Genomic DNA, 27157 nt, shown 5'->3' on the forward strand with positions numbered 1-27157 from the left:
CACCCTTTGGACTTTTGAGTAAACTCAATCTCAGAATCAATTCTGGTTCCACCCTCTGGACTTGGGGTGCAACTTTGTCTCAGGTTAAAAGCGTTAGGATCAGATCTGACTCCACCTTCTGAGCTTTTCCTCCCCAACGTCTTCCCAAATAGGAGGAGCTGGATCCTGTCCAACATCACCCCATGTTTTTTTTTTTTTTTTTTTGTGCAGTGATGGGGAGTTGCTTAAAGCCCCGTCCGAAAAAAACTGTCTGCCTGTGTAAGAAGATAAATTTTTGGACATTATCATTTGCATCCAAAACAAACATATATAAATATATATGTTTTAAAAAATCAGACCGTGTGCGTGTGTGTATGTGCGTGTGTGTGTGCAGACGTAGGTCCGCTTCCGCAATCAAAAGCAGCGTCGTTTGTGCGCGCGGCTTCGCAGACACTGGAGATGTTTCCGTGAATATAATGAGCTGCTGAGAGACGGACGGTGAGCGCGAGGCTGGTGGGAGGGAGGGGAGAGGAGGGGGGATGAGGACGCGCGCGCGGATTACTGCGGAGAATGCTGGCCGAAGGGACAACCGCTACCCCGGAGAGAGAGAGAGGGATGGGTGACAAAGAGCGCGTGCTTCACGTAGGCTCCTGATGGGGAAGATCTGAGGATTTCTGTGTGTGTGTGTGTGTGTGTCATTGCGGATTGGACTGTGCCGTAGTGTCCGGGTGCATCCGCTCTTTGCGTGCGTCTGTGCGTGTGCATGCGTGCGTGCGTGCGCGCTTGTGTGTGTGTGTGTGTGTCATGGGCTGTAACGAGCCAAGCAAGAGGGATCGAAGAAAGCGAATTAGCACCTGTTAACAGAATAGGTAAGAATTACCCCGTATGCATCTGACACGGCAGCGCAGTGCGTGCGCACACGAGACACGTGCATGCGTGCGGGCGTGCGCGCGCGGCTTCATACACAGATTCTATGGAAATTTTAGGCACGGGGCACCGCTGCTACTGCGCAGAGCGCGAGCGGAAAGAGCTGGCCTGAGCGGTGCACAGAGAGCCGGATTAGTCATCCTGTCAGTCAGCGCGTGGGGTAACGGTAGAGCTGATGGAGGGCAACCTCTCACATCATAGGTTACAAGAACAGGGGGGAAACAAACAAACAAACAAACATCTACACTATAGGTTACTGACTTACTCGTCAGTAAAAAAAATGTCACTTCTAACAACTTAAAAATGACCACCACTTCACCCTCACTTTGTAGTCTTTGGACTAAATCGTTCAGATGTTCGAGCACAAGCTCTAAAAAGCGTTTAAGGATTTCTGTACATCATAGGAGGTCTGATCATTCCTATGAGCATCCTAATGAGTCTCCAGCTTCTTACATCTTAGATTGCGGTTAAAAGCCAAGAGGAGGGGGAAAAGCACTCGGAGAGGAGTAGGAGTAAATCCTAAGAGTATCTTGCATCATCGTGAACTGATCAACCACGCAGTATTCTAAGTTAATGGAAGTACACAGGATTTAGACTCACTTATGAGAGGGGAATTGGGGGGGGGGGCAAATACAGGTTACATAGTTGTTTTGTTAATATATTTTTACGTTACATGTGCATAATGTCATGATTTGACTCGTGAGCATAAAAAAGTTATGTTCGGGAAAAAAAAGTGACCAACTTTTTGACACAGTTGCTGGTAAATTAAGGTAAATTAAAATATCTACTGTATTAAGGAGTAAGCAGTATTTTTTAAAGCAACAGCACAATCGTCTTCAATTCGTGGAGGTTAAGGAACGTTCTTCTCATGTACTCTTTTAGTCAAAACACATTTTAAATGGTATTTAAGTCAGAAGATTGAGCTACCTCTTTGACTGTGTTTTTATTTCTTATTTTTCAGAATGTTCTCTTGTTGAAAGTTTTATGGCTGATGATTAAAATTCTCCGATCGTTCATGTCAGTAATGTGTTACACTCACAGAGATGTCGCCCCATAGATCACGGTGCTTCCATCACCATGCTTCGCTGTGGTTATATTTATGGTTTCAACTGCACAACTATTCTTTACCTGCCTGACCTCTCAAGATAAATTTCTACTTTTGTTTCACCAGGTTCTTTCAAACGAGTCCTGATTTGTCTAAATGCTTTTAGGTGTGCTTCTTTTTTTAGTACAGTTTTGCGCAAGGTGTAGGTTCAGTGCAAGTCGTTTCAAATGCCTGCTGTCTTTTCTCTCTTATCTTTCTCATCATTAGTCTGAGAGTGCATTGGGAAATGTTGCATGCTGAACCTGTCCAGAGATGGATGTTTGCATATTATAAAGCCCGGATGTGCTTGCTATGTAATGTGCTTGCTATGTCTCTGAAGCTTTTTTTCCCACCATTTTTTGGTGTTTTTTTTTTTTTTTTGTAATATGGTACATTTGAGCAAGCTTCTTTACTTTTCCCACGATTGCTACGGAAATCTTTCCAAACGAGGGGAACATCTTTTATAATGTAATGTCATATGTGATCATCATACATCTTTGGTGCATCTGTTCCTACAGTGAGCTCTGGTTACTCTCACCTATTAGCGTAATGCGCTCAGCAAAAAGCACAGCGTCCAATACTAGATCCCAATAATACACAGATCTAGTGTAAGCTGGATACGTTTATATATATATATATATATATATATATATATATATATAAAATGAAGAAGCTAAAAACAGAAGGGTTAACAAATTTGTTTATATATATATATATATATATATATATATATATATATAGCATAAGGCAACTCATATACGTATACATTGATTGAAAAGTCTGACAGGCAGCACTGTTTCTAGGCTGAAGGGCTAAATATGTGTTCACACACCACATTATCTGATTGGACAGATGGTGAGGCTTTGTAACAAGATTGAGCCCAAAAGAACGCAATATGACTCAAAGTGGTCAATATCCAATTACTTTACTACCATGATGATATGATTTAACAGGGAAAAAAACAAACAGACTAGCGTTTGTCAGGCAGTCGGTGTTGTGGCATACTGTAGCGTGAGAGACACACAGCTCCATTATGCAATAGAATACATCAAATCCACCCTCTGATAGCCATCTTCTACTGGAAAAGAAACACTGCTTTCTTTGGCTAGGCTGTAACAAACAGATGACACGTGCACCGAGACTGTTTAAAAATATTTGTGAATGAGATACACCATGGATCACCTTTCTGCTGCTTTGCTCATATAAGGAGAATGACATTCGAAAGGTGTATTTTTTTTATTATTGTTCTTTTATAGATAGTTTGACAAGTCTAGTCATATCCAGGATATCCTGAATTGTTATCTGTGTATTGGATCTATAGTGGAGATGACAGCATAAGCAATAGGGATGAAACCGAATACAAATACAGACATGAGAAATCCTGTGATCCTGTGGGATGCAACAAAAGCCGTGCAAGCTGGAGGGATTTACTCTTATACCTGGGTAAGCTATCAGATATGCTTCAGCTTGCTGGATAAAGTACGACCATGCACAGACAGCATTCATCCGTTCATCCTTAGGAACTGCCTGTCCAGGGCTAAAGTTGATTAAATTCATCCAGGGGGCGTCCCCACTTTTAATGATTATTTTGAGGTCACAATTTTTATTTTTTTTATTCCAGTTTATACTGGTGAGCAATTTTCAGCATTCTGCCCATGCGACACTGTGTGCCACTGCGCCCCTACCTCTTAATGTCTCAGGGAAGTGTCTCTAGTTTGTTCTTTATCTTTGAACTAGTGTTCCAAATCTCAAATTCTTATTTGAACTGATAGTTAAACAATCAATAATCAGTGATAAGTTGACTCAGCTCACTGCATAAGATGCTATTTAAACAGTTCTAGTGGCACAAAACCAACAAATTAGATATGAGAGACAAATTGCAGTTGCCCAAATAGTTTAAACAAATTAAATGACAGTAATAATCATGATCATAATAATAGTACTGCTTGGCTGTCTTCTGCTAAACATGAAATGTTCACCCCAATATTCATCCCTAAATGTGTCCTTTTGTCGTCTGCATGTTAATAGATTATGTAAGCTAACAACAGAGAAATATAATGAAAAACAAACATTGTCAGTTAATAAATATTTATTCGGGTAAATCATTCACAGTAATCAAAGTGATGAATAACCATTAACGTTTTCGCTTAAAACCAATTAAAAATTAGACAATATTACAAGAGATGAATGCAAAAATCGGAATGTGCATAAAGAAACAAACATTATTAAAAACTCGAATGACATAGTTGAGGTTGAAAAAAAAAAATCCTTGAGTTTATATCCCACACCGACTTCGTATTTCAAAAAACAAACAGATATTATGCATTGGCAGAATGGCTCCTTTAGTAGATATTAGTGTGTACAATCATAAAATGCTCTTTCAATTTTTATTATTTGAAATGCTCCAAGAACGTTGCTATTATTGCTGCCACACCCTTGGGTGGTTTATGGATATTTGGGGCCACGGTGCTTGGCAATGTCTGTTTTCTCATTTAGCTTGGTGCCCATTCATTCAACACACGCACACACACACACACACATGCTAGAGTGTGTATAAATATTCATAACAATGCTCATCAAAGACAGGCAAACCCGGCTCACTGCTTCTTATTATGTTTCCTAATAAGCGCCAGTTAATCTCTTGTCAACACAATTTATTGCATTTTTAATTGTACCTCCTTTGCCACTGCAAATTTAGAGAGCACTAGCCAGTAAGCAAGCTATAATCAAACATCATTCTTTTTTTAAATCGTTGTGCCGCTTGTTTTTTTTTATTATTCCGTGGCCTCTACTAAGCTAGCTTGTATTATTTATCCACTGCCGCTGGCATCATGAAGAGCAGGTGATTTGTTTGAGTCGTTCTGGCACAGTTACTGGGTACTTCTTCTTCTTCTTCCTCTTTTTCTGCGCGAAACCCATCCTTCAAAGCCATCACAGTAGGTCAGGCCCTGAGTCATTTACATCCCAGTCTCTCTTTAGCGCTCTATTGTTATTAAATAGCCTTGGATTAAAACGGCAGTGCCGGCCGCCCGGCTCGTTCTGAAATATTAATTAACGAAACTGCAGCGTTTAATTTGACCTTGAGGGATCGCTACGTGATGGTTTGAAAGCGCCGAAATGAGTATTGACCTGCGCGTAACACGGACGGACTCTCGCGTAAAATGTGGTCTGAAGGATTATGTGTATTTGTTACATGCATTGTGTTAGCATTGCTAAGTGATTAGCGGTGTCAATTACACAGCATTCGACCAGGTCAGACCTAGCCGCAAACATTCTCATTAAAATGCTACGTACTATGATATCGCTGCACAAAAAAAAGTACATTCATGTGTGATAGCCATTGTTTCATTCTTCACTGACTTCAGTAAATTTTAGATGTGAAGTCTATGATTAAAAAGATTCAAATTTAATGATGGTCAAAAACAGGCCGTCCATATACGGCGGTTTTGTGTTTATTAGTTGAGTCTGAGCAGTTGGGATGAGAAGACGTCTTGAAGATTTCAGTCTTTCTTGTTACAGATCGTCTGGACAGCAGTGGCCACTCAAGGGGCATTATTGGGCAATTGAGAGGGACTTCAGGGGTGCCATGTCTGAGCATGTGATACTAACTTACTAACAAGCTGGGATATGTGAAGAAAAGAGCTTTTGCCATGGGGTTGTGTAAAGGGGACAAATGAAGACGATTTCTGCTTGTTCTTCTTCTTCTTGTTCAACGTACCACGACAAGGCTAAAATAAGCAAACCCAAGACTACAGGCAGAGTGGCAGGCTAATCATAAGGTCCATGCCTTCCCTGCCTCCGACAACTTGAGGTCAGATTAGACAACCTTCCTACAAACATAACCAACTCAAACAACATTAAAAAAAGAAAACAAGTGCTGCCAGTCTACTACATAAAAGGTGCAACTGAAATAAAATCCAACAATCCGCTCTTTCCCCATGATTGTCCAGCGAGAGTGAGAACGCCGCAAGCCAAGAAATCGGGTGCCTTTATTAGGGCACCCCAGGTGTAGGTTGTCTTTCAATTACAGCAGTGTTTGCCAGCAAGACATGCAAATACCCACCACCAGGGGAAGACACATGGACAAAAAAAATATGGCAATGACTTTGCAATGATCATTGTAATAGTATTTTTAAAACAACGTTCCACCATTTCGACTTCTGTTTTGTCTAGGAAGCGTGTGGGCTTGAATGTGCCAGTATCGCATTTAGATATGAGTGACATGGGCAGACGCCCAGGGTGGCATCTTGCCGGGGGCGGCACAGAGTGCAGGGGGGAAAAACAAGAAGGAAAAAAAATCAGAAGGATAACAACATTTGTGCAGTTGGTTTTCTATCGCTCGTCTGCATGTCACTGTTTGTGTTAACCTTGTTGGCACTCAATGTTATTCTAGTTTGTGGGCGAAGCAGGGGATTGGACTAAGAAGGTCTCCCATACACACAGGGGGAAAAAATCTAACTTTGTACAGCAATGCAGCTAGTAAAATCAATCACACTTGATAATTTGTCAGAATGAACAACAGATTATTCATAATATTGTAAACATATCCTGTACTGTATAGTTCCACAGGCATATTTTATTCTCATTCCACAAATTAATCATGTGAGAAAAATGTCAAATAGGCCCAAATAGTTTAAACAAACATTACAATTGAAATGATAATAAATATAATACTCTAAATACTAATAAAAATGCAATGCATTATCGCCCTTTTATCCGGAGATCGCTGGTTCGAACCCCTGGTGATGTTGGAACCTCTCACAGCCGGAGGTCTAGAGAGAGCTGATTGGCCGAGCTCTCTCAGAGGGGAGGGGATGAGAGGTACTCGCGCTCCCACATTAATCACGGCTCTACAGCCAATCAGGGGCGTCTGTGAGCTCACGCACGTGGAAGGCGCAGCTAGCGCTTTCCTCCGAGTGCATTACTCCGCCCCTAACGGTGCGTGAGCAAGCAGTTCGAAAAGATGCGGTCGGCTGACGACTAAATTAGGGAGAAAATCGAGAAAAAACAAAACAATGCACACTACAATATTGAACTGCAAGTGCGCCCTCTTGTGCTGTACAAGTTAATAGCTCATGTAAGTTATCTACGGAGAAATATAAAGAAAAACAACATCATTGGTTAATAAATGTTTAATTGGTTAAATCATTCGCGGCAATTGAACAAGTAATGATTGGCCATTATTGTTTCTGTTTGGAACCAATTAAAATTTAAAATCACACTCGAGGTGAAATAGCTTAAACTTAACTTTTAATAGCATTTCCCAAGATGATGTCCCGGTGCTTGTCGACTTAAATAAATAAATAAATAATGTCAAAGCCATAAAGTGCTCTGTTTTAAAACAAGAGAGAAAAGTAAAGGAAACAAGCAAAAAAAAAAAAAAAACCCAAAGGAATGCAGTTATGTCATCACTTTATGAGTATAATATTATGTATGTAATAAATAGTTTAGCATAATATTTATATTTGTTACGATGTTTTGTTATGGTGCTAGCATACATAATGTTACAAAGGTTATGATTATTTATTTGTGTTATTTCAAACATCTGAATAAAATATGAGAGCAATGTTAAGGCAAGAGTTTTGTGTGTGTGTGTGTGTGTGTGTGTGTGTGTGTGTATGAGACGCTGAAGGGGAAGTCGCCCAGGGCATCCCATTACATCACATGTAATATAAGAGCTCATTGATAAAGAACGGCCTAGTTTATCATGAGACCTGTTCGACGTATTGTTCGAATAGACACTTCACGTGTTTCCTTAAGATCTTCATATTGAAACGGTTAGCGTGTATCCTCAACCCCTTACCTGGGGAGTTTTCTTGATCTTTTCTTACGGTTCAATATCACTTTGTCGCCATTTATTGAAAGTAGAAAGTTGACACGGCCACATCTGGGGCCTGTTTGTGTCGTGTCAGGTTGTGAAACCCGCCGGTGTGTTCTCCCGCGCTTAATAATGCACCGATTGATTCTGGCACTCTCGGTCCAAGAGGATGCGATTGATTTATTCAGATTTTTCAACAACAGTATCCCTTAGGCCTTAGGCTGTTCTGTTAAAAGACTGAAGTGGCAGAATGACGGTGACTGGCCTTAAAACAGCAACTGGCATTTGTAGGATCTTAAATGCTAAGAAACGATCATGCAGTGATGCACAGCTGATCAACAAATGCCTAAGCAGGCAGACGTTCACTCACTTATGGTCCTTTGAGGTTACCATGGATACTATTTTATTGCAAATATATATATACGTATACGCACAGCCTGTGGCCATGATGATAGATAGGGGTCACTCGGTGTATGTATTACTTTTAGATCCCGAGGATGACCTATTGTCTCTCCTTTAGTTTTGTTATTCCAGTTTATTGTGACTTAATGTGGGCTTAAAACAGCACAAGCATGAGCTGGTGCTTGTGTCTCATGTTGGGTGTAAGTGCATATAAATATGTATAATCGTAAGGCTATAAATATGAATGAGCAGTCGGTAAACACGGGGGTTAGACACAGCAGAGAAAACACTAGTTTGAATGAGCCGTGGTTGTCTGAAGCACCTGGAGACTTTGGAGATACAGACTATGGATGTGTGCGTATTTCGGGTTCATATACTCGTCAGATGTCAGCTGCTAGAACTACCTTGGAGAATAAGATTGAAAGCTTAAAGTACCCTGCAAGATTTCTGCAACACTGGAATTAAAACTGAAACGAGCTGTTCTTCTGCCCCCAGCACTTCATCGCAGAAGGCATGCGAAAGTTCGCCATCGGCCCACCCGAAGGACTCGCACGTATCACATCATGTGAGTCCCCACACACCACGTTATGCCTCATGGATTAACATCCGTCCTGACCGCGTGGTGGATCTTTCTGCAGGGGTAAGTCCGAAATTTGAACCATGTAAAGGGATAAGATTTCGTAAATGGGATTTAAAACGGTTCCAGGTAAAAATGTCCAGACAAGATCCTTTATATTTTCTGTGGGATTACACGAGCCAGTCTTTTTGAAATTTGCGATTCCCTAAGACTTCCTCTTGCTTGCGGTGACAGTCTCACGTGGAAGGTGTTGAATTTGTAATTAGGCTTCGTGGCCCAGTCCATCCTCTCCACTGGGAAAAGACGCTATGCAGTGCGGTACACAGGAAACACAATTGAGCGGTTCTTCTCATGAGTCTTCTAGTCTGAGTCGTTCATTCTTTTGAATCTCTTGCACTGCATAGCTTCCATGGGAGTCCTGTGACAAAAGAACGAACGATTCGGACCGAAAAGACTCAACGGTAACTACTCATTTCTGTTTCCTGTACATTTTTCCTGTACAGGTTTTGCGATGATTTGTGCATGCGCGCCCAGTAGACAATGAACGAATCACTTTCCGAGACTACTCGTTCTTCTGAGTCACGTTGAAGATTTGTTCAAAAAGAATGAATTGTTCATCAATGACCGTAGCGAAGCCGTAGCGGGTGCATTTTAGGGCGAAACACCGGTATCTCCCTGAATTTTGCACTCACCACAGATCTGCTCTGAGACGGCTGAGCCTTGGCTCCTGAGCACTCCCGATGGATCTACTACAGTAAATACAGTACTGACGCTGAGACACACACTGGGTCACTTTGCTTCCTCAACACTAGCAGTTCTTTTTTTTTTTTTTTTTTTTTTTGTCTTATTGGAAAACAAGACACATCACATCAAAGGGCTTGAAAATCTATACTACTTTAGAGAAGATCATGTCAATCAAAAGTAAACAACCCCTTCAAACGTGCTCGAAAATGCTCCTTTCCAAATCAATAGGAGTCTGGAGTGTAGGAGACACAGTGAAGCAGCACAAATCTACCGCTGTTGCTCTCTCACCCAATCACACTCATCTTTTCACACTCCTCCACACGTCTTACATCAAAACCCCCCAGTCAGGTCTCCTGACTGCTCCAGGAAAAAAAGGTAATACTGGTCTTGTACGAACGGTTCCTGAGATATTCAGCCTGGAAGCAGCACACATGCTTTTCTTATTTAAGAGATCAGGGTACATTCTCTGCTTGTGACTCAGCAGTGCAGAGAGAGCCGTTGCTAAGACAAACGGACTAAACCACGCCACTCCAGTCACAAACACACTTTCACACCCAGGATAGGTCAATGCATCCGATCTGTAGGCCTCTACTTTGCAACTTCTCCAATTATCTGATCTACTAAAGAATAGTTTAACTGCTGCTCATCCCAGGACTCGTTATTCACATCCTTTAACACAATCAGTTAGGACAAAAGCCAATGACTTTTTTTTTATTTTTAGGATTGATTCATTTGAATAAACAGAATAATATATCACTATTATTAACAATTAACCTTAAATTAAATTTTTCTCCAAAGTGTATTCTTCCTGACATTGGCACATGGATTTCAAGACCTCAAAAGAAGAGGTAAGAAATTATTACAAATTTGTGGTATGACACTTACTGTAGCTGCCTGTAGCTTTGTTTTTAACAATCGTCACAAATAAAATTGAATTGAATAAATTGCGTACCTTTTAAAATGAAACCAAAAACCTAAATAAATCCTGCTTAAAATCAACCTACTTAATTGTTACTTAGTAGTAATGTAAAATGCTAGCTAGTTTAGCTAATAACTGAGCCAAAGTAACTATTTGTCGCGCAAGAAATAACAGATTTATTTAATTTTTTTAAACCTTAAAATGTCAGTATGTAGCATAGCATGATGTGTTTCTACTGGATCTTTTCCAAATATCTGTGGAGGACGTAGAGGACGAACAACTGAGGAAGGTGGAAATTAGAAACATGAAGGTGTTTCAATTTTGTGGGCTTTTAATTAGTCGTGAAATTGACCGATGTCTTCCTGTCTCTTGCAGACAAAGACGGGGATTTTTCTACTGCAAGATGGTAATGAAGAGCCCTTCAACATCCGCCTGCACTTGTCCAAAGACATTCTAACCATTCAAGAGCAAGACGTTATTTGCGTTTCTGGGGAATCGTTCTACTCGAGTGTAGGTTCTCAGAAACCTTTCTGATGATTTTTGCCCATCATTTCAGGGAAGAAAAAAAACAAACTAATTTGTGTTCCATATTTTTACAAAGGAAAGAACTGTAACAATCCGACGGCAGACGATTGGAGGATTCGGTTTAAGTATAAAGGTGATTTGCATCCGCATCCTGTTATACGTAACTTTTGCTGTAACCACCGCTATGAATTTGCGCGAGAACTAAATATGTGACTCTTCGACAGGGCGGCGCCGAACACAAAATCCCGATTGTGATTTCAAAAATATCAAAAGAGCAGAAGGGTAAAGTATTTTGTTTGCGTTTATCTCCACTGTCGTAAAGTTTGTGCAAGTTTAACAGATATTTCATCTTCGTCTATTTCCGCAGCCGAGCTCTCTGGTCTCCTGTTCATAGGCGATGGGATTCTCCAGGTAAGCAAGTCGCTCAGTGCCAATGGACGATATGATACAGATGTTATAAGGAACAATAAGGATAACCATAAGCAATGATGACTCCATGCAGTGTTTAAATTCTGAACGTTTCATTTGTTTATTCACTAAATTACTAAAGGATAATCTTTACCATGTACAGATCAGGCTCCTAGTAACAGTGTAGTCATTGACACCCTCATGAGGTTTCATGAATCCACTGAACTGCTATCAACTTTCCCAACCTTCCAGCCAATAACTGAATAAGAGAAGTAGTATTAGTATGCTTTTAATGCTTCCTGCTGCAAGGCAACAGACACCATGTGAAGCCGAAGAACTGGCCAAAAGGAAAAAAGAAAAATAACATAACGCACTCTAAGATTTCACAATGAGAGGAAATAAATCATTCGGTACATTCAGGTCGTCGGCTGACTTCATTTTATTGCCACCTAACGTTGATGAGCCGCTTCATGCGCTTCCCTTCTTACCCTGAAACTCTCATCGTTCTGGAGTAGGCTCAGTCAGACTGCATGACCTTTGACCTTCCATCGCACCAAAGTCCGATCTTTTTGGTCCCAAGCAACCGAAGCCTTTTTTTCCTGATGACTCTCACGAAGCAGTGGTTTTCTCGTGGACATTCACTATTAAACATAGCTTTCATTTCTACTGTCTATGTTTAATGATGCAACTGAACCAATGATGCAAGTCATCGACATTAATGAACTTTTTTTTGTCCGACCACATTTTTCCCCCAAAGTCAAGAACTTTCCTTCCAGACTTCGTTAATATGTTGGACAGTTCAATAATTAATTGTAGTAATTAAAAAAATCCTTAGTTGTTTTCTTTGCATGATGCAGGACAACAATTCTGAACCCTCCTGAAATGGCCACATTCTTTTGAGCAGGCAGTGCATTTAGACAGAAAGGCATCACTTGTCATACAGGATGCCCTTGAATGAAAGGCTACAGATCTGGAAATACCTGACATCTCATTTCCATTTGATTGCCTCACTCTAACTAATGATATGTTGTCTCTAGATAAATGGGATAAATGTCAGAAGCTATCGGCATGAAGAAGTGGTAAGTGTACCCTTTAAAAAAAATCACTTTTAGTGAAAGCAAATCTAGCATTATGGATCATTTTGAAAGCTGTTGCTGACGTTAAAACACACAGACTGAATTTTCTTCTTCAGGTCCAGGTTCTGCGGAATGCTGGAGAAGAAGTAACTTTGACCGTGTCTTTCCTGAAAAGGACGCCCGCCTTTCTGAAGCTGCCGCTCTGTGAAGACTGCACGTGTACGGTTTCCTTTTCACTTACAACATACTGTTGTGTCACGTGTCAAAATCGGCCACTATGTTTAGAGATCCCAAGGTTCAAACTGGTTGTCATTGATTGTTAGAGCACATCATACAAGTATTCCACTTGTTAGTGGCCATGAAGCGTGCAGTCTTCTTACGTGATCTGTATTTTTCCTTTAGGTGTCCCAAGTGACCAGAGCAGCGGGACGTCGTCTCCACTGTGTGACAGTGGCTTACATCTGAACTATCACCCCAACAATACGGTGCATAATATACAGCATGAAAATGACTTACCCTCAGGTCCATTCACCCTATCATTGGGAGTTTCGGAGAGCCCAAATTGACCAAAATTGGTGGAAATGACAGCAGATAGCACTTTCCTTTCAGCTTCTCTGTGATGCATGGGGCTGCCGGTGGGTCGGTGGTGGTGGTTACGGTTTTGAACTGCTGATCAGGAGGTCCTCAGTTCGAACCTTGACACTGCCAGGTTGCCACTGTTGGACCCTTGAGCAAGGTCCTTCACCACCAACTGCTCCCATACAATCAGCCATTGAGCTGGCAACCGGACGCCTTAAGTAACTGCCACAGAAAAGACGGATTTACGACCAGGATGGGGTGTATCCGTTGCTTGATGTGCCAGGTGGCGTGTAGAGGGAGCCTTTCTGTTCCTGATGCAGCAGTTTGACCTCCTGGATGAAGGATGTGCTAGCCTTCACCCACCACACCCACTTGGAACATCATAGAACCCTCCTTGAAATCTCCAGTTATCACTTGGGAGTTGATTAATAGTTGCGCAATAATTGTTTACAATATCCCCATATAGGATATACATTATACCATTGATAAACCTTTTTCATGTCCATGTCCCTTCAGTTCAAAGTCTACTGGTGTCTGTATAGACTTTTATCTCATCACTCTTCCCTCCTTCATCCTACCAGGACACGCTGTCTTGCTCGTCTTGGCCAATGTCCCCAGCGCTACGCTGGGAGAAGCGATGGGTGGATCTACGCCTCATCCCTCTGCTCCACGCTCGTCTCTCACAGTACATGCCCGGCTCTGATATCTGCAGGTGAGCCAGTCTGCCTGTAAGCCGCTCTAATATTCTCACAAATTTTTTTTCTTCTTGGCTTTCATACAAATTTTCATATCGTTAATGGCGTTCCCTAAGGGACTACGCGGGACTCCAAATGCACTTGTATGTTAGATTTCTTTACATGAACGGAGCTCACAGGATGATTAAAAGTGCTTAAATTAGATTTACGCAAGACAATAAAGGATGCTTTGATTTGCTTTATCTATGTATCTCATGTATCTATGTTTTTGGATCTCCGCAGGCAAAACGCCTTTCAGGTCATCGCGGTGGACGGGGTTTGCAGCGGGATCATTCAGTGTCCTAGTGCTGAAGAGTGCACTGAGTGGCTTCAAGCAATAGCATCCAATATATCTGCTCTCACCAAGCACAATGTACGTTTTTCAGCTGTTTTTCATCACGAAATATTGATTAAGTTTAAAGTCTCGTGTTCAGGGAGGGCCAGCATGCAGCGGATTCGAGAGCGAGTATCCAGAAGGTTTTACGTTGTAAAGGATTAAATAGCTTTTTTGGCAATTTTTCAAGAAATAATAGCCCTGTGTGTGTGTGTGTGTGTGTGTGTGTGATATAACTATCAACCATCATTGTTCCTGTTGAAATAAGTTCCAAAATGCAGTTTAGTAAACTGAACTGTGACTTGATTCTATTTATTTACATCTAGAACTGTATGCCTTTGTGTTAGTTCAGCTCGACAGTGTCGCACAGGATGAAGTAAAATCCATGCTTATTTTTTCCATTTCAATGCTAATACACTTACTCTGGATTCATAAAAAATTATGCAAACTCCTACCTCTTGTTAATCTGTGCAGTTACTTGCGCATTGTCAGCCACGATGCCAAGTCAATTCAAGCATGCTAACGCTCAGAGCTTCACAGCAACCAGTGAAGCTCCAGTGATGGATTTTTTTTTTTTCCTGATATTGTTGGCTTGGTGTTATTGTTGCTAGAATTATTACTTTCACACTCTTCAAATGAGCTGGGAATTTATCGAGACTGTGTAACACTTCATGGTAATTCGTCCAACACTCAGACGCTGTTTGAAAGTATCGCAAGATCTCATTCTCATTCAACTTAAGGTGAGGTCGAGATGTCAGGACTGTTTGGAGCTGGAAGGCTAAGGGCAGATAATCACTCTGAGTGGAAAAGCATCACATGACACACAGCCTGATGTAATAGAGCAGAAGACCACATTGAGCTCCAATCCCATCATCCAAGAACGAGGCTACATTGATCCCAGGCTCACCCAAACCCAGGCTGGTCATTATCGTCTGACTAATCGACACCACATTTCCAACCCACTATAACTGCCTTCCGCTGGAGGTTTTTTCATTTCCGAAGAATACACCTCGGATGAGGTCCATCACTTCTCAGGGTGATGCCTGTAGTGAAGCCAGTTCACTTCCTGGCATTTTATTTAGGTGGACGGACAGTAACCTGGTTTCCGGGTTGAACCAGACTGCGAGACGTCGACCTTACCAGCGCTTAATTCTCTAAAACGCAGTTCTGCACGTCATTTTATTTTTCCATTTCAAATCTTTGCAATAACACGCAAGCACCATAATGATACACTGCTTAACTTTATCACCCAGATAACTGCCAGACAAACTGGAAATGTCATTTCAGGCTCGAACACAGATGTGTAGGTGATTTCTGAAGGGATAATGAGCAGCTGGTGTAATGAAAGTGATGAAGCCAGAGACTGATAACTAAAGCTTTAAGGCACCACAGAATGATGGAGATCTGTTTGCAATAAAAGGCTGTTATCTAGGTTCTGGAAAATTGGGATGGGATAATAGAAAGGTCATTTCATGAAAGCTGATGTGCATTTCCTTTTCTATTACAGCCAAGGGCGGCATATTGTGTCTAGTAATTAACATGGCTGCTGCTCTGACTCAGTCTGAGGAGTTGCTCAGGGTACAGGATAGGACGCTTAAGGTTTTGGGTGAACTGAAGGTCAAACCATAGTCTTTTAGCCTATTTTAGAAAAATACACTAACAAAAGCAGGTGAACCTGTTTATTGTTATTATCAAGTATATAACAGTAAACTGGTGGTGACGGGGTCATGGGCACCCAAAACTCGACTATGCCTGTTGGGACAAAAGACCAGCCCGTCTGTTTCGATCCCATAGAAGAATCAATGCAGCAAAACCAAGCATCCATGAAATACGCCAGACAAACAAGTCCGATCCATGGAAGACCCTGCAACCCACAAACACCCAAAGGATCCACCGAGGTCCCCAGGGGTCTTGTGGAGTCATGGGCTGAGAGGCCAGAGCTGCACTGGTGGCATTAGGGGAACCTACAGTATTCAGTAATGGGCTTAATGTCATGGCTGATCTCTCACTCACTCATCTTCTATACCGCTTTATCCTGTATTCAGGGTCGCGGAGACCTGGAGCCTATCCCACTGGACAGGGTGCCAATCCATCGCAGGGCACACAGACATAAACACACTCACACACACACTACGGGCAATTTGAGAACACCAGTTAACCTTACCTACATGTCCTTGGACTGTGGGAGGAAACCGGAGTACCCGGAGGAAACCCACCAAGCACGGGGAGAACATGCAAACTCCATTCACACAGAGACGGGAATCGAGCCTGGCCGGAAATCGAACCCGGATCCTGGAGGTGCCAGGCAACAGTGCTAACCACTACATCACCGTGCCGCCCCTGGCTGATCTGTCTATTTTTATATAATGACGTACTGTCTTAAAGTACCACATGTCTAAACTGTTACGAAAAATGACTCAACACAAAGTCATTTATTTTATCATCATTTACATTTAATTTTCAGGGATGTTCATAAAATAATTAGATTCACGTTTTTGCTTATGCTATACATGTGCAGTTACATTAACAGTTGTTTTCACTTCTAAAAAGACAAAATAAATGCAAAATTCTAAGCGTACCCACCTATTATTTAGCTTCTTCCCATTTATTAAAGACTTTCCCATGAAAGAGAACATACAAAGCACTAACTCACTTCCATACACTCTAAATTAACTGCTCCTCTAAGGTCTGTTCGATTTAATTGATCTTTTGTTGGATGATTTATGTATTTGGATCATTGGGTCAGGTTTCAATTATGACCTTTAAATGCTCTAAAAATGATTAATTCTTTAAGAACGTACCACAGCAGAAAATACCAGCCGCTTTAATTTACTACAAATACTTGCAGTTTGCAAGAAGGACATTGGTGGCTGAGTGGTAGGTTTCTTGCCTACCATGCGAAAGGGCCCGGGTTTGATGCCCAAATCCCAGTCGCTGGATGCAGTGCTGGTCCCAAGCCTGGATGAAATGGGAAGGTTGTGTCAGGAAGGGCATCTAGTGTAAAACCTGGTGCTAAATTGTCATGTGGTTCAGTTGGTCAGCTGTGGCGGCTCAAAGACTTGCAGTTTGCAAGAGTGTTGCCTCGGCATTCTCTTCTTCTTCTTCTTCTAAATTCATGGGAAGTTTATTTCCAGCCACCTGTCAAGTCAAACTGGGGTTTGACTTGACATTTAAACACAATCTAGAACACAATGTTATTATATATACGTTTAAGATTTTTTAATACTTTATTGCCTTTAAAACAAATCAGCTGATAAACTTTAGTGCTACTGAATCAAATCGAATAAAAAATCTCAATGCCAGAACATCAAGTCAGCCTATGATTCACCGCTTTAGTCTCCTCAACTAAAATATCAACCGTGTTCCTTGTGAAATAACACCACATTTCTTTATATATGTATGATTTTCCGTGGTTCCTTGGGTAGTATTTGAGTCTGATGTTAAGTAAATATATTGTTACACTTATAGATGATTGGCATTATATATAGACATTTTATATTCATTAATATGAAGGCATCACTTTCTAAACAAGTTCAAGGTCAAAATGCGTTTCTGTGCTAGTAAACATAAGGTTGTAAGTTCAATACCCAGTAAAAATATAGACACCTTAGTATTACTAGCTGGATATAGAGTATTAAGTATTACTAGCTGGATTGTGTCTTGTTTACTGGTTTGTTGAACGTTTTTGTTCTTTTCTGCAGGTGAAGAAGATTAACAGAAATTTTCCTGTAAATCAGCAGGTAACGCCTTCCCACTCTACAGCTCAGTATAGATTTTACTGTTTAACTAGTATTATTACTAATTTTACTAAGCCATAGTAACTTGGTCTGATTTTTTACAAAATAGTTGCCAGCTTCTATTTCAGCTCTAGCTTAAATCTCAGAATGTCAATATTCTACACTTTAGCTGAACCTTGAAGCTGCTAAATGCTAATCCTAAGAATGCTAGCTAACGTTGTGAGCGTAGCTTTATTCCCAGGGTCCTATTTCCTTAGTTAACACACAATAACCTTCTTATTCTGTTTAACACAAACATATCCCCCCCCCCCCCCCTGAATATTATTCAGTTTATTTTATTGGAAAAAGTCATCAAAATCTTTTAAACAACCAAATAGTTGTTTTGTTACCAATTGTTGGTTATCATTTCATGTGGTTTTGAATGTGAATTACATTTGGACCTTGGTAAAATGGGACCCTAGAGATGGGGAACACGGGGCTCTGGGAACACAGGATGCTGGGAATCACTTCTGAGAACACTTGCCCTAAAGTCTGGTTTATTTTGATCAGTGAGAACAGTGAGTTGTTTCTGGCTCAGTAACCACGGAAAAGTTGGAATCTGATCGAATCGAATCGAATCGGATAAGAAATACAGCCGTATCTGAATGCAGAACTGGACTGCTGTTTAGAACGCGACGTCATCAGTGCAGTCCGTCTTCTGATGAAATAGGAAGGCATGCAAAACCATTGCTCTTCATTTTTTTTTTTCCCATTTAATGTGGCAAAAAATATCCTTTTTTTCCCGGAAAAGTTCATAAAAAAGTTCACTGCTTAAAAAAGGTATTTAACGTTGAATTCTGTTTTTTTAACATACGGTAATTTCTTACAGGAAATTAATTTCAGATTTTTTCATTATAATAAAATGAAACTTCTTTTGTTTACAAAAAAACAAACAAAACAAACAAAACAAACAGGAAAACAACAGTAACTACAAAGGTTTATAGATATGGATAGTTTTATTTCATATATTTATAGATTTTTATAGATTGTTGTAGATTATAACAACAGCGAAACGTGTCCATTTTGTCCATGTCTGTTTGTCTTTCAGATCATTTACATGGGCTGGGTGGATGAGAAAGAGCAGGACTCTGTTCAGGACCGCATGTACACTCCAAAGTTCCTGGCGTTACGGGGTTCATCTCTTTTCAAATTCTCAGCACCTCCAGTGAGCACCAATTCTAACGTTTAGTCATACAGAACGTAACCCTTTCTGAATTCTCACACCACAGGAAATAATATGAAGCTCTTTGGAAGGGGGGGGGGTTGGGGGGGGGGGGGGTTGGGGCTCACACATTCTCTTTCACGTCACTTGTAAGCACTTTATTTAAATACAGTATGTAAGTATATATCAATAACGAACTTCTACCACATCACCGCCAACTCATCATATCGTCATCGTCTCTTATTGTGGTTTTCTCTTTTGAGTGCAAAATCCTCGGTGATCGTTGCAGATTTACTCCTTATTACATTTTAAATAATTCTCTTTGTCTACTTCTCTTTATCTCCTTTGTGTGCCAGCGCCCACACAATCCCTGCCACTACTGTCGTGCTTTATCTGTTCACTCGTACTTGGGAAATCCATTAAACTCCGTTTAATCAAGTCTAATCTCTACACACTGTCTGCAATTACTTTTAAAGGCCACAGTACAGGATTCTAGAAGATTATCTCGAACATTTTTGATTAAAGTGTGGCTTTCGATGCTCGTTTAATGCTGAAAGGCTTGCGACTGCACTTAATTCCTTATAGAGAAACTTGGAGTTATTTACGAGTGAATTGTCTTACCTTCTTTAAAAGGTATACTGTACCTAAGAAGGCTTGGAGATCCTTAGCATTTGCTTTTGTTTTTTAATTGTACTGATCTCAGCTGTGTTTTGAACTGTTCTAGGTAACGACCTGGGACTGGACAAGAGCTGAACAAAGCTTCACTGTCTATGAGATCATGTGCAAGGTCCTTAAGGTGACGTCAGAGATGCATTCACTGAGACTCTGCAGTATAATAAGGTTTTGGGTTAAGAATGAACAGTAGACTCATGTATTTCGTCCCCGTATTTCAGGACGGCGAGCTGCTGGACAAGCGGCGGCAGTGTTTCAGCGTGCAGATGGACACTGGCGAGGACACCGTTTTCAGTGTGGAGCTGGAGAGTGATCTCGTGCTCTGGGAGAAGGCCTTCCAGATGGCCACCTTTCTCGAGGTGGAAAGAATACAGGTAGTCAGTGTTGGTGATACTAAGACTGACTCCACTAAGAATGGTTTATAGGGAGAGAAAACAGCTCTAAAATAATAAAAAAAAAAAAATTTTTTTTTTAAAATCTTTCAACAATTAGCATCTTGTTTTTCAGAGTAAAACATATGCCTGTATCACAAAGAGCCACCTGATGGGGCTTACAATAGACTTCAGCATGGGCTTCGTCTGCTTTGATGCAGCTTCCAAGGTGAGTCTTCTCATGAGACTTTATATGGGGCTTGTTTAAATAATTCTAGTTGCTATAGTTTTGGAATGAGTCTCCAATGTCAGCACTTCATAACAGTCAGAGATGAAGCTGTAAATATTTCCAAAATGAGGTGAAGAGGCGGGTTGTGTCAGGTGTAAGAGTATCAGCGAGAATGGAAGGAAAGGTGTTCAAGACAGCGATGCTCTACGGCTTAGAGACAGTGGCACAGAAGAAAACACAGTCATGAAAAAGGTCATGTGACCTGATGAGTCTAGTTTAAGCCTATTCCAAAGCGATGAGCAACAGGATAAGAAGGGAAGCGCATGAAGCGATGCACCCATCATGCATAGTGTCCACTGTACAGACCCACATGAACGGTCTCAGGATGCTTTACTGTTTACTGGCATGACACACGACTGATATAGAGCTCACAAGCTTTCTTCTGGATGCCCCAAACAATCAGAACGGGGATTGATCAGAGAAAATGTGCAGCCCAGTCCCTGTACCTTTTGCAGAATGTCAGTCTGTCTCTGATGTTTTTCCAGGAGAGAAGTGACTGTTTTGCTGAAGGTGAGTGCTACCCACAGTCCTGCGCCCTGCCAACAGTAAAGCACCCTTAGGCAATGTACGTGTGGGGTTGATTCTCAGAACACAGCCGTTAATAAAGAATGTTACAAAAACATTCTTCTCCCGACCATCCAAGAGCAGGTTGGTGATGAACAATGCCTTTTCCAGCATGGTGGAGCTCCTCGCCATAAGGCAAAAGTCATAACTCCGGCTTGCTCACCAGGGACTATCTGACCATCTTGCTTCATGCACACTCACATTCCATACAAACTTAAATAATTCTTTTGATTGTGTAAAGCTGCTTTGCGACAATGACAATTGTTAAAAGTGCTATACAAATAAAATTGAATTGAATTAAATAACTAAGTGGCCCGGGGAACCAAATATCAGAATTTTTGGGTCCATGGCCAGGAGACTCCCCAGACCTTAATCCATTTGAGAACTTGTGGGTGATCCCCAAGAGGCAGGTGGACAAACAAAAACCCACAAATTTTAATAAACTCCATCAGGATGTGGCCGAGAAGTTGATTGACAGCATGCCAGGGGTCTTGATAATGACTCTTTGCATAAACTTAATGTAATTGTCAATATAAGCCTTTGACACTTCTGAGTTGCTTGTCATTACACTTCACTATCCCAGAGAACATCTGACAAAAAGATCTAAAAACACTGAAGCAGAAGACTTTGTGAAAATTCATATTAGTTCTCACGATGCAGATATGCTAAACATATCGCCCCCTGTAGGTTGTGCTATGGCGGTACAAATTTTCCCAGCTCAAAGGATCCTCAGATGACGGCAAAAGCAAAATCAAGTTTCTCTTCCAGAACCCGGACACGAAGCTCATCGAGGCAAAGGTAACTGATGTTGCTTTAATTAGAGAGATAATCTATCTCAGAAAACTACACCTCTTTGGAGAGCAGCTCTGGTTTAACAGCAGGGAATTAAAATTGATCTTAAATGGTAGTGAATCTCATACGCTGTGGATTAACGAGAAACCACGATCGAAGATGTTTCACTCTGACGTCCTATAAACTTCAGAATTATAATTAGATTTATAGACCCATAATCACTTGCAGTGTAATATTTTGCAGTTGTCTTGTACTTTTCTCTCTCTTTTTTTTTTTTTTTTGACCAGGAGCTGGAATTCTCCAATCTTTTCGCGGTTCTGCACTGCATTCATGCTTTTTTCGCTGCCAAAGTGGCATGTCTGGACCCAGTGCTCGTGGGCAGTCCAAATACCGCAGCAGCTACAGCGGTGCCCACACTGACCTCAGTCACCTCCCTGGGCCAGGCTTCCAGGTTGAAGTACTTGAGTTGAATGGCACTTGACATTTTGACACAGCTCCGGATTGAAGAGAAGACAGAGAGAGAGACAGGAGACAGGAGACAGACATATTTCAGCAGCCGTGACTCATTTCCTTATTGGACTACATGAAGGAACCTGCTTATATTGGGCCAAAGACTGAAATAAGTCAGGTGTGATATTATATTTTGAATATGCCAGAGTGGCAGTGTGTGTGTGTGCGCGTGTGTGTGTGTGCGCAGTATGTTCGGTCGGTATTTCCTAACAGTGTGTGCTTTCAAAACTTTTTTTTTTTTTTGACTCAGTTGAGTTAGTTTTGAGTACTAGGCACCATCAGGCGTACTCCGTTATAACACCAATATAGAAAATCATTTAATTATTTGATTTATGGTTCTGTGCATAAGTATTCACCCCCTTAAACCTTGACATCCTAACTTTTTAATAATAATAAAAAAAATCTTCAATAAAACAGAATTCTGGGAGTGAATGACAGTGATTTTTTTTTATCAGCTTTGCCAAAAAATGCTGATATACAGTATATACACAGTATATATAAAAAAAATCCTCACAACATGATAATACCCCCACAATGCTTCACTGTGGGGGACGGTGTTCTCAGGGTGATCTTTTGTTTCTGACAATGTATTCTGAAAACACTTGCCACTTAAATTGCACAAGGTGGACTCCATTCAACTAAATGCTTAGAAATGGTTACGCCAAATGCAAACTGTATAAATCCAATTCCATCCGATTCAGTTTGACTGAGCGTCCAGCTTGTACTGGAAAGTTGAATAGTATTTTGCGTTGTGTTCTTTCGAATCTTAGTACACGCTCATATAAAGCAGAAAATGAGTCCTAAATAACAAGGACTCCTAAATAATACTTTCCTATCACTTACCTGAAGTACAGATTAAACAGAGTACTGTAACCCAATGTTCAAAGCCTTTAATCTTATCTTTTATAATATCGCTCTGTACATACCGGTTCTTGTCCTTTTTAATTTGTCATTTAGAGCATGACGCCATCATAAGAACTAAACAAGACGTTTATAATAAGCAGAGTACGTAGCATAGTCCAAAGCATTCAATCTCAACACAGGTGATTCTCAGTGGTCTTAGTTCTTTGTTTGTTTTTCCCCCCTTACGTTAATTCTAGTACTCTGTTAGAATGAAAGCGTAAATGTAGTGTAGACTAAATTTAAATGGGTTTTTTTTTTCCCCTTTCTATTTGACTACTATGGGTTTGCTAATTCATTCTCCAGTGGGATGCTCAAAAAAGAAAAAAAGAAATCTAATAATCAATAACTTGTCATTGCAGTGCACTTTAGTCCAACAATTTACCCAAGTGAAACTTTTTTTTTTTTTCATTTGACTCCTTTGGAGCATTTTGGTGGGAAAAAAATAAGTTGGTTGAATATTGAGGATTGTATTTTTCTGAAGTGCCGTAAGCATTTTGAGAGTGATTACTTTGTCGAGGTGCACTAAAGATTAAATAAAAGGGGGGGGGGGTCTTCTAATAGCGGGTTTTAAAATAAACCTTTTATTTTTGCCAACTGCTGTTTGTTTTAATAAAGATGTATACTTGATAAACATTTGGTGTTTTTTCCTATAATATGCTTAATTATAGTATATAGAAAATCTTATATTAGATTTGCTTTGTGGCCAGTAAAGCTGTTTGGAAGTATTCACCATCATACCTGTTAGCATTACCTATTTACAGTATATACTGCATAAAAATCTGGCTGGCTAATTGCAGTAATCTGCAAAGGCCCCATTGGTAATGATGGCTGAAAGGGATGTGGAAATAAGTTGGTAGCTATTTAGCCGAATCTCACCCTGAAAATATGTGAACTCCAACTTTCATTCAGTTGAACAGCCAATTTTTGGTTGTAATTATGATGTGACACAGGGGCCATTCATCAATGGGGAAGATTAGAGAATACACAAAAAAGGCAAAAGTGTGTTGACCTTTTAGGTACTGACTATAGGTGCTAAAATAGGGCAGACTGGGCAGGAACACTCTCCTACCATCTCCATTGTTCACCTAACAAACCTTTTAAGGCAGGGAGGGATCCTTGACCTTGGAGTATACAGACACTGTATGTAGAATCCTACCAAATTTCCTCAAACTGAAAAATGATTAGTGAAACATTTCTACCTAAAATGAAAGAAGGTCCAGTTGACATGACATGATTTCAACTATCATGACTCAACTTCAAGATAACCAAATCCCTGGATAACTGGGAAAGTTCAGAACCAAAGTAGATGGTTTGAGAATTGGCGCCACTATCAGGTCATTAACTCTAGAAATATCTTACCAATTACATTCTATCAACCTATAGTGATCAGCCATAACATTAAAACCACCTGCCAATTGGTATGTAGCTCTTCTTTGGGCCACCAAAACAGCCCTGACTGGTCGAGGCATGGATTCCACAATACCTCTGAAGGTGAGCTGTGATACCTGCCAGATGATGTTACACCTCCATGGATCTGAATTGTTTTTTCCAGCATATCCCACAGATGCTCAATCGGATTGAAATCAGGGGAATCGGAGGCCGAGTCACCACCATGAAGACCTTGTCGTCCCTGCAGTGCGTCAGGGTGCATTATGCTGCTGAAAGAGGCCATGAAGGGGTATACTTGTTCAGCGACAATGTTTATGTATGTGTCAAAGTAATTAATGTAATTCATCAGATCAGGCCATCTTCTTCCATTGCTCGTTCGACCAATTCTGATGCTTACATGATTATTTTAATTGTTTTCAGTGGGGCACAGGGGTCATCATGGCTAAGTTGACAGTAACCTAGCTCCATACACAACTAACTGTGATGCACTATGTGTTCTGACACATTTTCAGCAATTTGTGCTATCGTATCTCTTTTGAGGTATCAGACAGGATGCATTAACTTTCACTCCCTCCATGCATCAATGAACCCTTTAGCACCCATGACCCTGTCATCATGTTCACAGATAGTCCTTTCTTGGAACACTTTTGGTAGGTACTACCCACAGCATAACGATGACTATGTCCACCCACCACCCCAACCCCAGAAAACAATTTAATCCTCACTGTTATATTTGGTGGAATTTTATGGGGCAGTTTGAATAAAAATCTAGTTCACTTTGCCAGTAAGTAATAAATTACTCAGTTGGAATTCCATTATGACAACAATCCTGTGTCCAAAATCACACCAAAAATCATTCATTCATTCTCTATATTCTTCATTCTCGCGTATCCTTTAGAGGCTAACGAGAGACCTAGAGTCTATCCCAGATTACACCCTTGACCGGGTGCCAATCCATCAGAGGACACGTACATACGCATTTTGTAATTGTAAAGTTCATAAAAACAGCACATTCCTATCAAGGTGGGAATGTAATTCAACTCCACCAGGCTTTGTAAGAACTTGACTAGCCTGTACTATCAACCTGATAGTACACCTTTGGGATAAATTAGAGCGGAGACCTTCAGGCTTTCTTGTCCAACATCAGGGTCTGACCTCACAATGCGTTCTGGAAGAACAGTCAAAACACACTGCTAAACCTTGTGGAAAGCCTTCCCAGAAGAGTTGAAGCTGTTATAGCTGCAAATGGTGGGCCAACATCACATTAAACCCTATGGACTAAGAAGTGGATGTTACTCAATTCATATGCATCTACTGCGAATATGAGCGAATGCATCTATGAGCGAATACTTTTGGCAATATAGTGTATCCCTATACTATCGTATTAGTGGCATGACACCTCCTTATATTAGGGTTAGTTCTTGTGATGAGCTTTTTTGACAGCCATAAAGATAAGATGCAGCTATGAAATTGCAAGTGGCTAATATACGAGATGCCTGGATGAGTGACTCTGTTAGTGCAAAACGGCAATGTTGCACTTCAAACTGTGTGGGCGTTGGTGGGATGCTCAGTGCCTGGCAGCTAGATCACAAAAGCAAGTCTCAGTAGTAGCGGCAAGGACATGCACGTTGGTCTACAGAAGAAAAAAAAAAGAGAGTGCAACCATAAATACACAAGACTTGTTTCTACTTGTAAAAAAAGCTTTAGAGCAAAAGTTAGATGAAAAAAAAAGTCTTTCAGTAAATCACCATGTGACAACTTAATAGTTCTAAATAGAATTAATACTAAAAAGTTCTTAATTGCTTTTTTGGAAACTATTGCACTAGTGATCCATAATGTAAAAAAGTAGAACTTAAGCTTTTAAACTATGGTTGTAGGCCAAGTTAGCTACGTGCTGATTTTGCAGTTGGTACTCGTCCAGGACACACACCACCAGCTCTGATATAAACCATCCTGGTGATCTTTCTCTCAGTCGTAAAAATAAAATGATTTATTTAATATTTCTAAAATACATATATGTTGTATATACAATTTGCAGTATTACCGAGAAGTGCTGAGTCAGGGGTTTCTTAACAGAACATGAAAAGAATGGGACCATCTTGCAGCTTTACAAAAAAAAAAAAAAAAAACTTAAAAAAAAAACCTCCCTTAGAGGTTCCTTAAACGTCAAAGATTCCCCAGATATTTTACACTCAATCCAGATTATTATTACAGATGTTATTTAAACTGTTGGTTGGAGTAGTTTCAACTCATTCCTATAGCCTCCTGAGACCCAGCAATTCATTTTTGTCCTCTGTGGGGGACATGATACTGTGGTCTTTACTTCAAACACCATGCATGCAGTGTGTTTGTTTCCTAATGTACTGGACTGTAAACAGTACATATTGGGCTTTCAATTGATGTCACAGAAGTAGGGGTGTGGCCAACAGATCACATGTTCTGTCTTTCTAAATTGGCGGCGATTTCAGCAAGCACATTCTTTTAAAACATTCATTATAAGGGCATGTTAATTTTAAGCCTTCCAAAATACACATTTTACTCCATGTCCTTTGTAGGGGACACAGGGACTTGCTTTATCCCATTTTCAACCCATCAGCCCTCAAATACACTAAGCTTCAAATGT

The 27157-nt window shown here is 40.6% G+C and overlaps 1 protein-coding gene across 1 annotated transcript; it reads left to right on the forward strand.

Annotated features, from left to right (window-relative positions):
- Nucleotides 1-598: 598 nt before the first annotated feature.
- Nucleotides 599-23673, forward strand: sntg1 (syntrophin, gamma 1). Its single transcript, XM_053493693.1, has 19 exons — nt 599-848; nt 8706-8850; nt 10330-10379; nt 10826-10960; nt 11052-11108; nt 11200-11257; nt 11343-11386; nt 12421-12462; nt 12576-12678; nt 12862-12944; nt 13620-13750; nt 14016-14145; nt 17808-17846; nt 18931-19047; nt 19769-19840; nt 19938-20090; nt 20224-20316; nt 21628-21738; nt 22020-23673. Exons 3-19 carry the CDS (start codon nt 10353-10355, stop codon nt 22200-22202), a joined length of 1578 nt encoding a protein of 525 aa, XP_053349668.1. The 5' UTR covers nt 599-848; nt 8706-8850; nt 10330-10352; the 3' UTR covers nt 22203-23673.
- Nucleotides 23674-27157: the final 3484 nt, after the last annotated feature.

Source organism: Clarias gariepinus, chromosome 4, assembly GCF_024256425.1.
Source record: "Clarias gariepinus isolate MV-2021 ecotype Netherlands chromosome 4, CGAR_prim_01v2, whole genome shotgun sequence".
NCBI classification, from domain to species: Eukaryota; Metazoa; Chordata; class Actinopteri; order Siluriformes; family Clariidae; genus Clarias; species Clarias gariepinus.

What these genes read in the sequence shown, in the direction of transcription:
- sntg1 (XM_053493693.1), top strand. Translation starts at nt 10,353, where the DNA reads ATGGATTTCAAGACCTCAAAAGAAGAG. An exon ending in GCTCTGTGAAGACTGCACGT is followed by an intron (nt 12,679 to 12,861) that starts GTACGGTTTCCT and finishes TTTTTCCTTTAG; the next exon opens with GTGTCCCAAGTGACCAGAGC. An exon ending in ATTTTCCTGTAAATCAGCAG is followed by an intron (nt 17,847 to 18,930) that starts GTAACGCCTTCC and finishes TTTGTCTTTCAG; the next exon opens with ATCATTTACATGGGCTGGGT.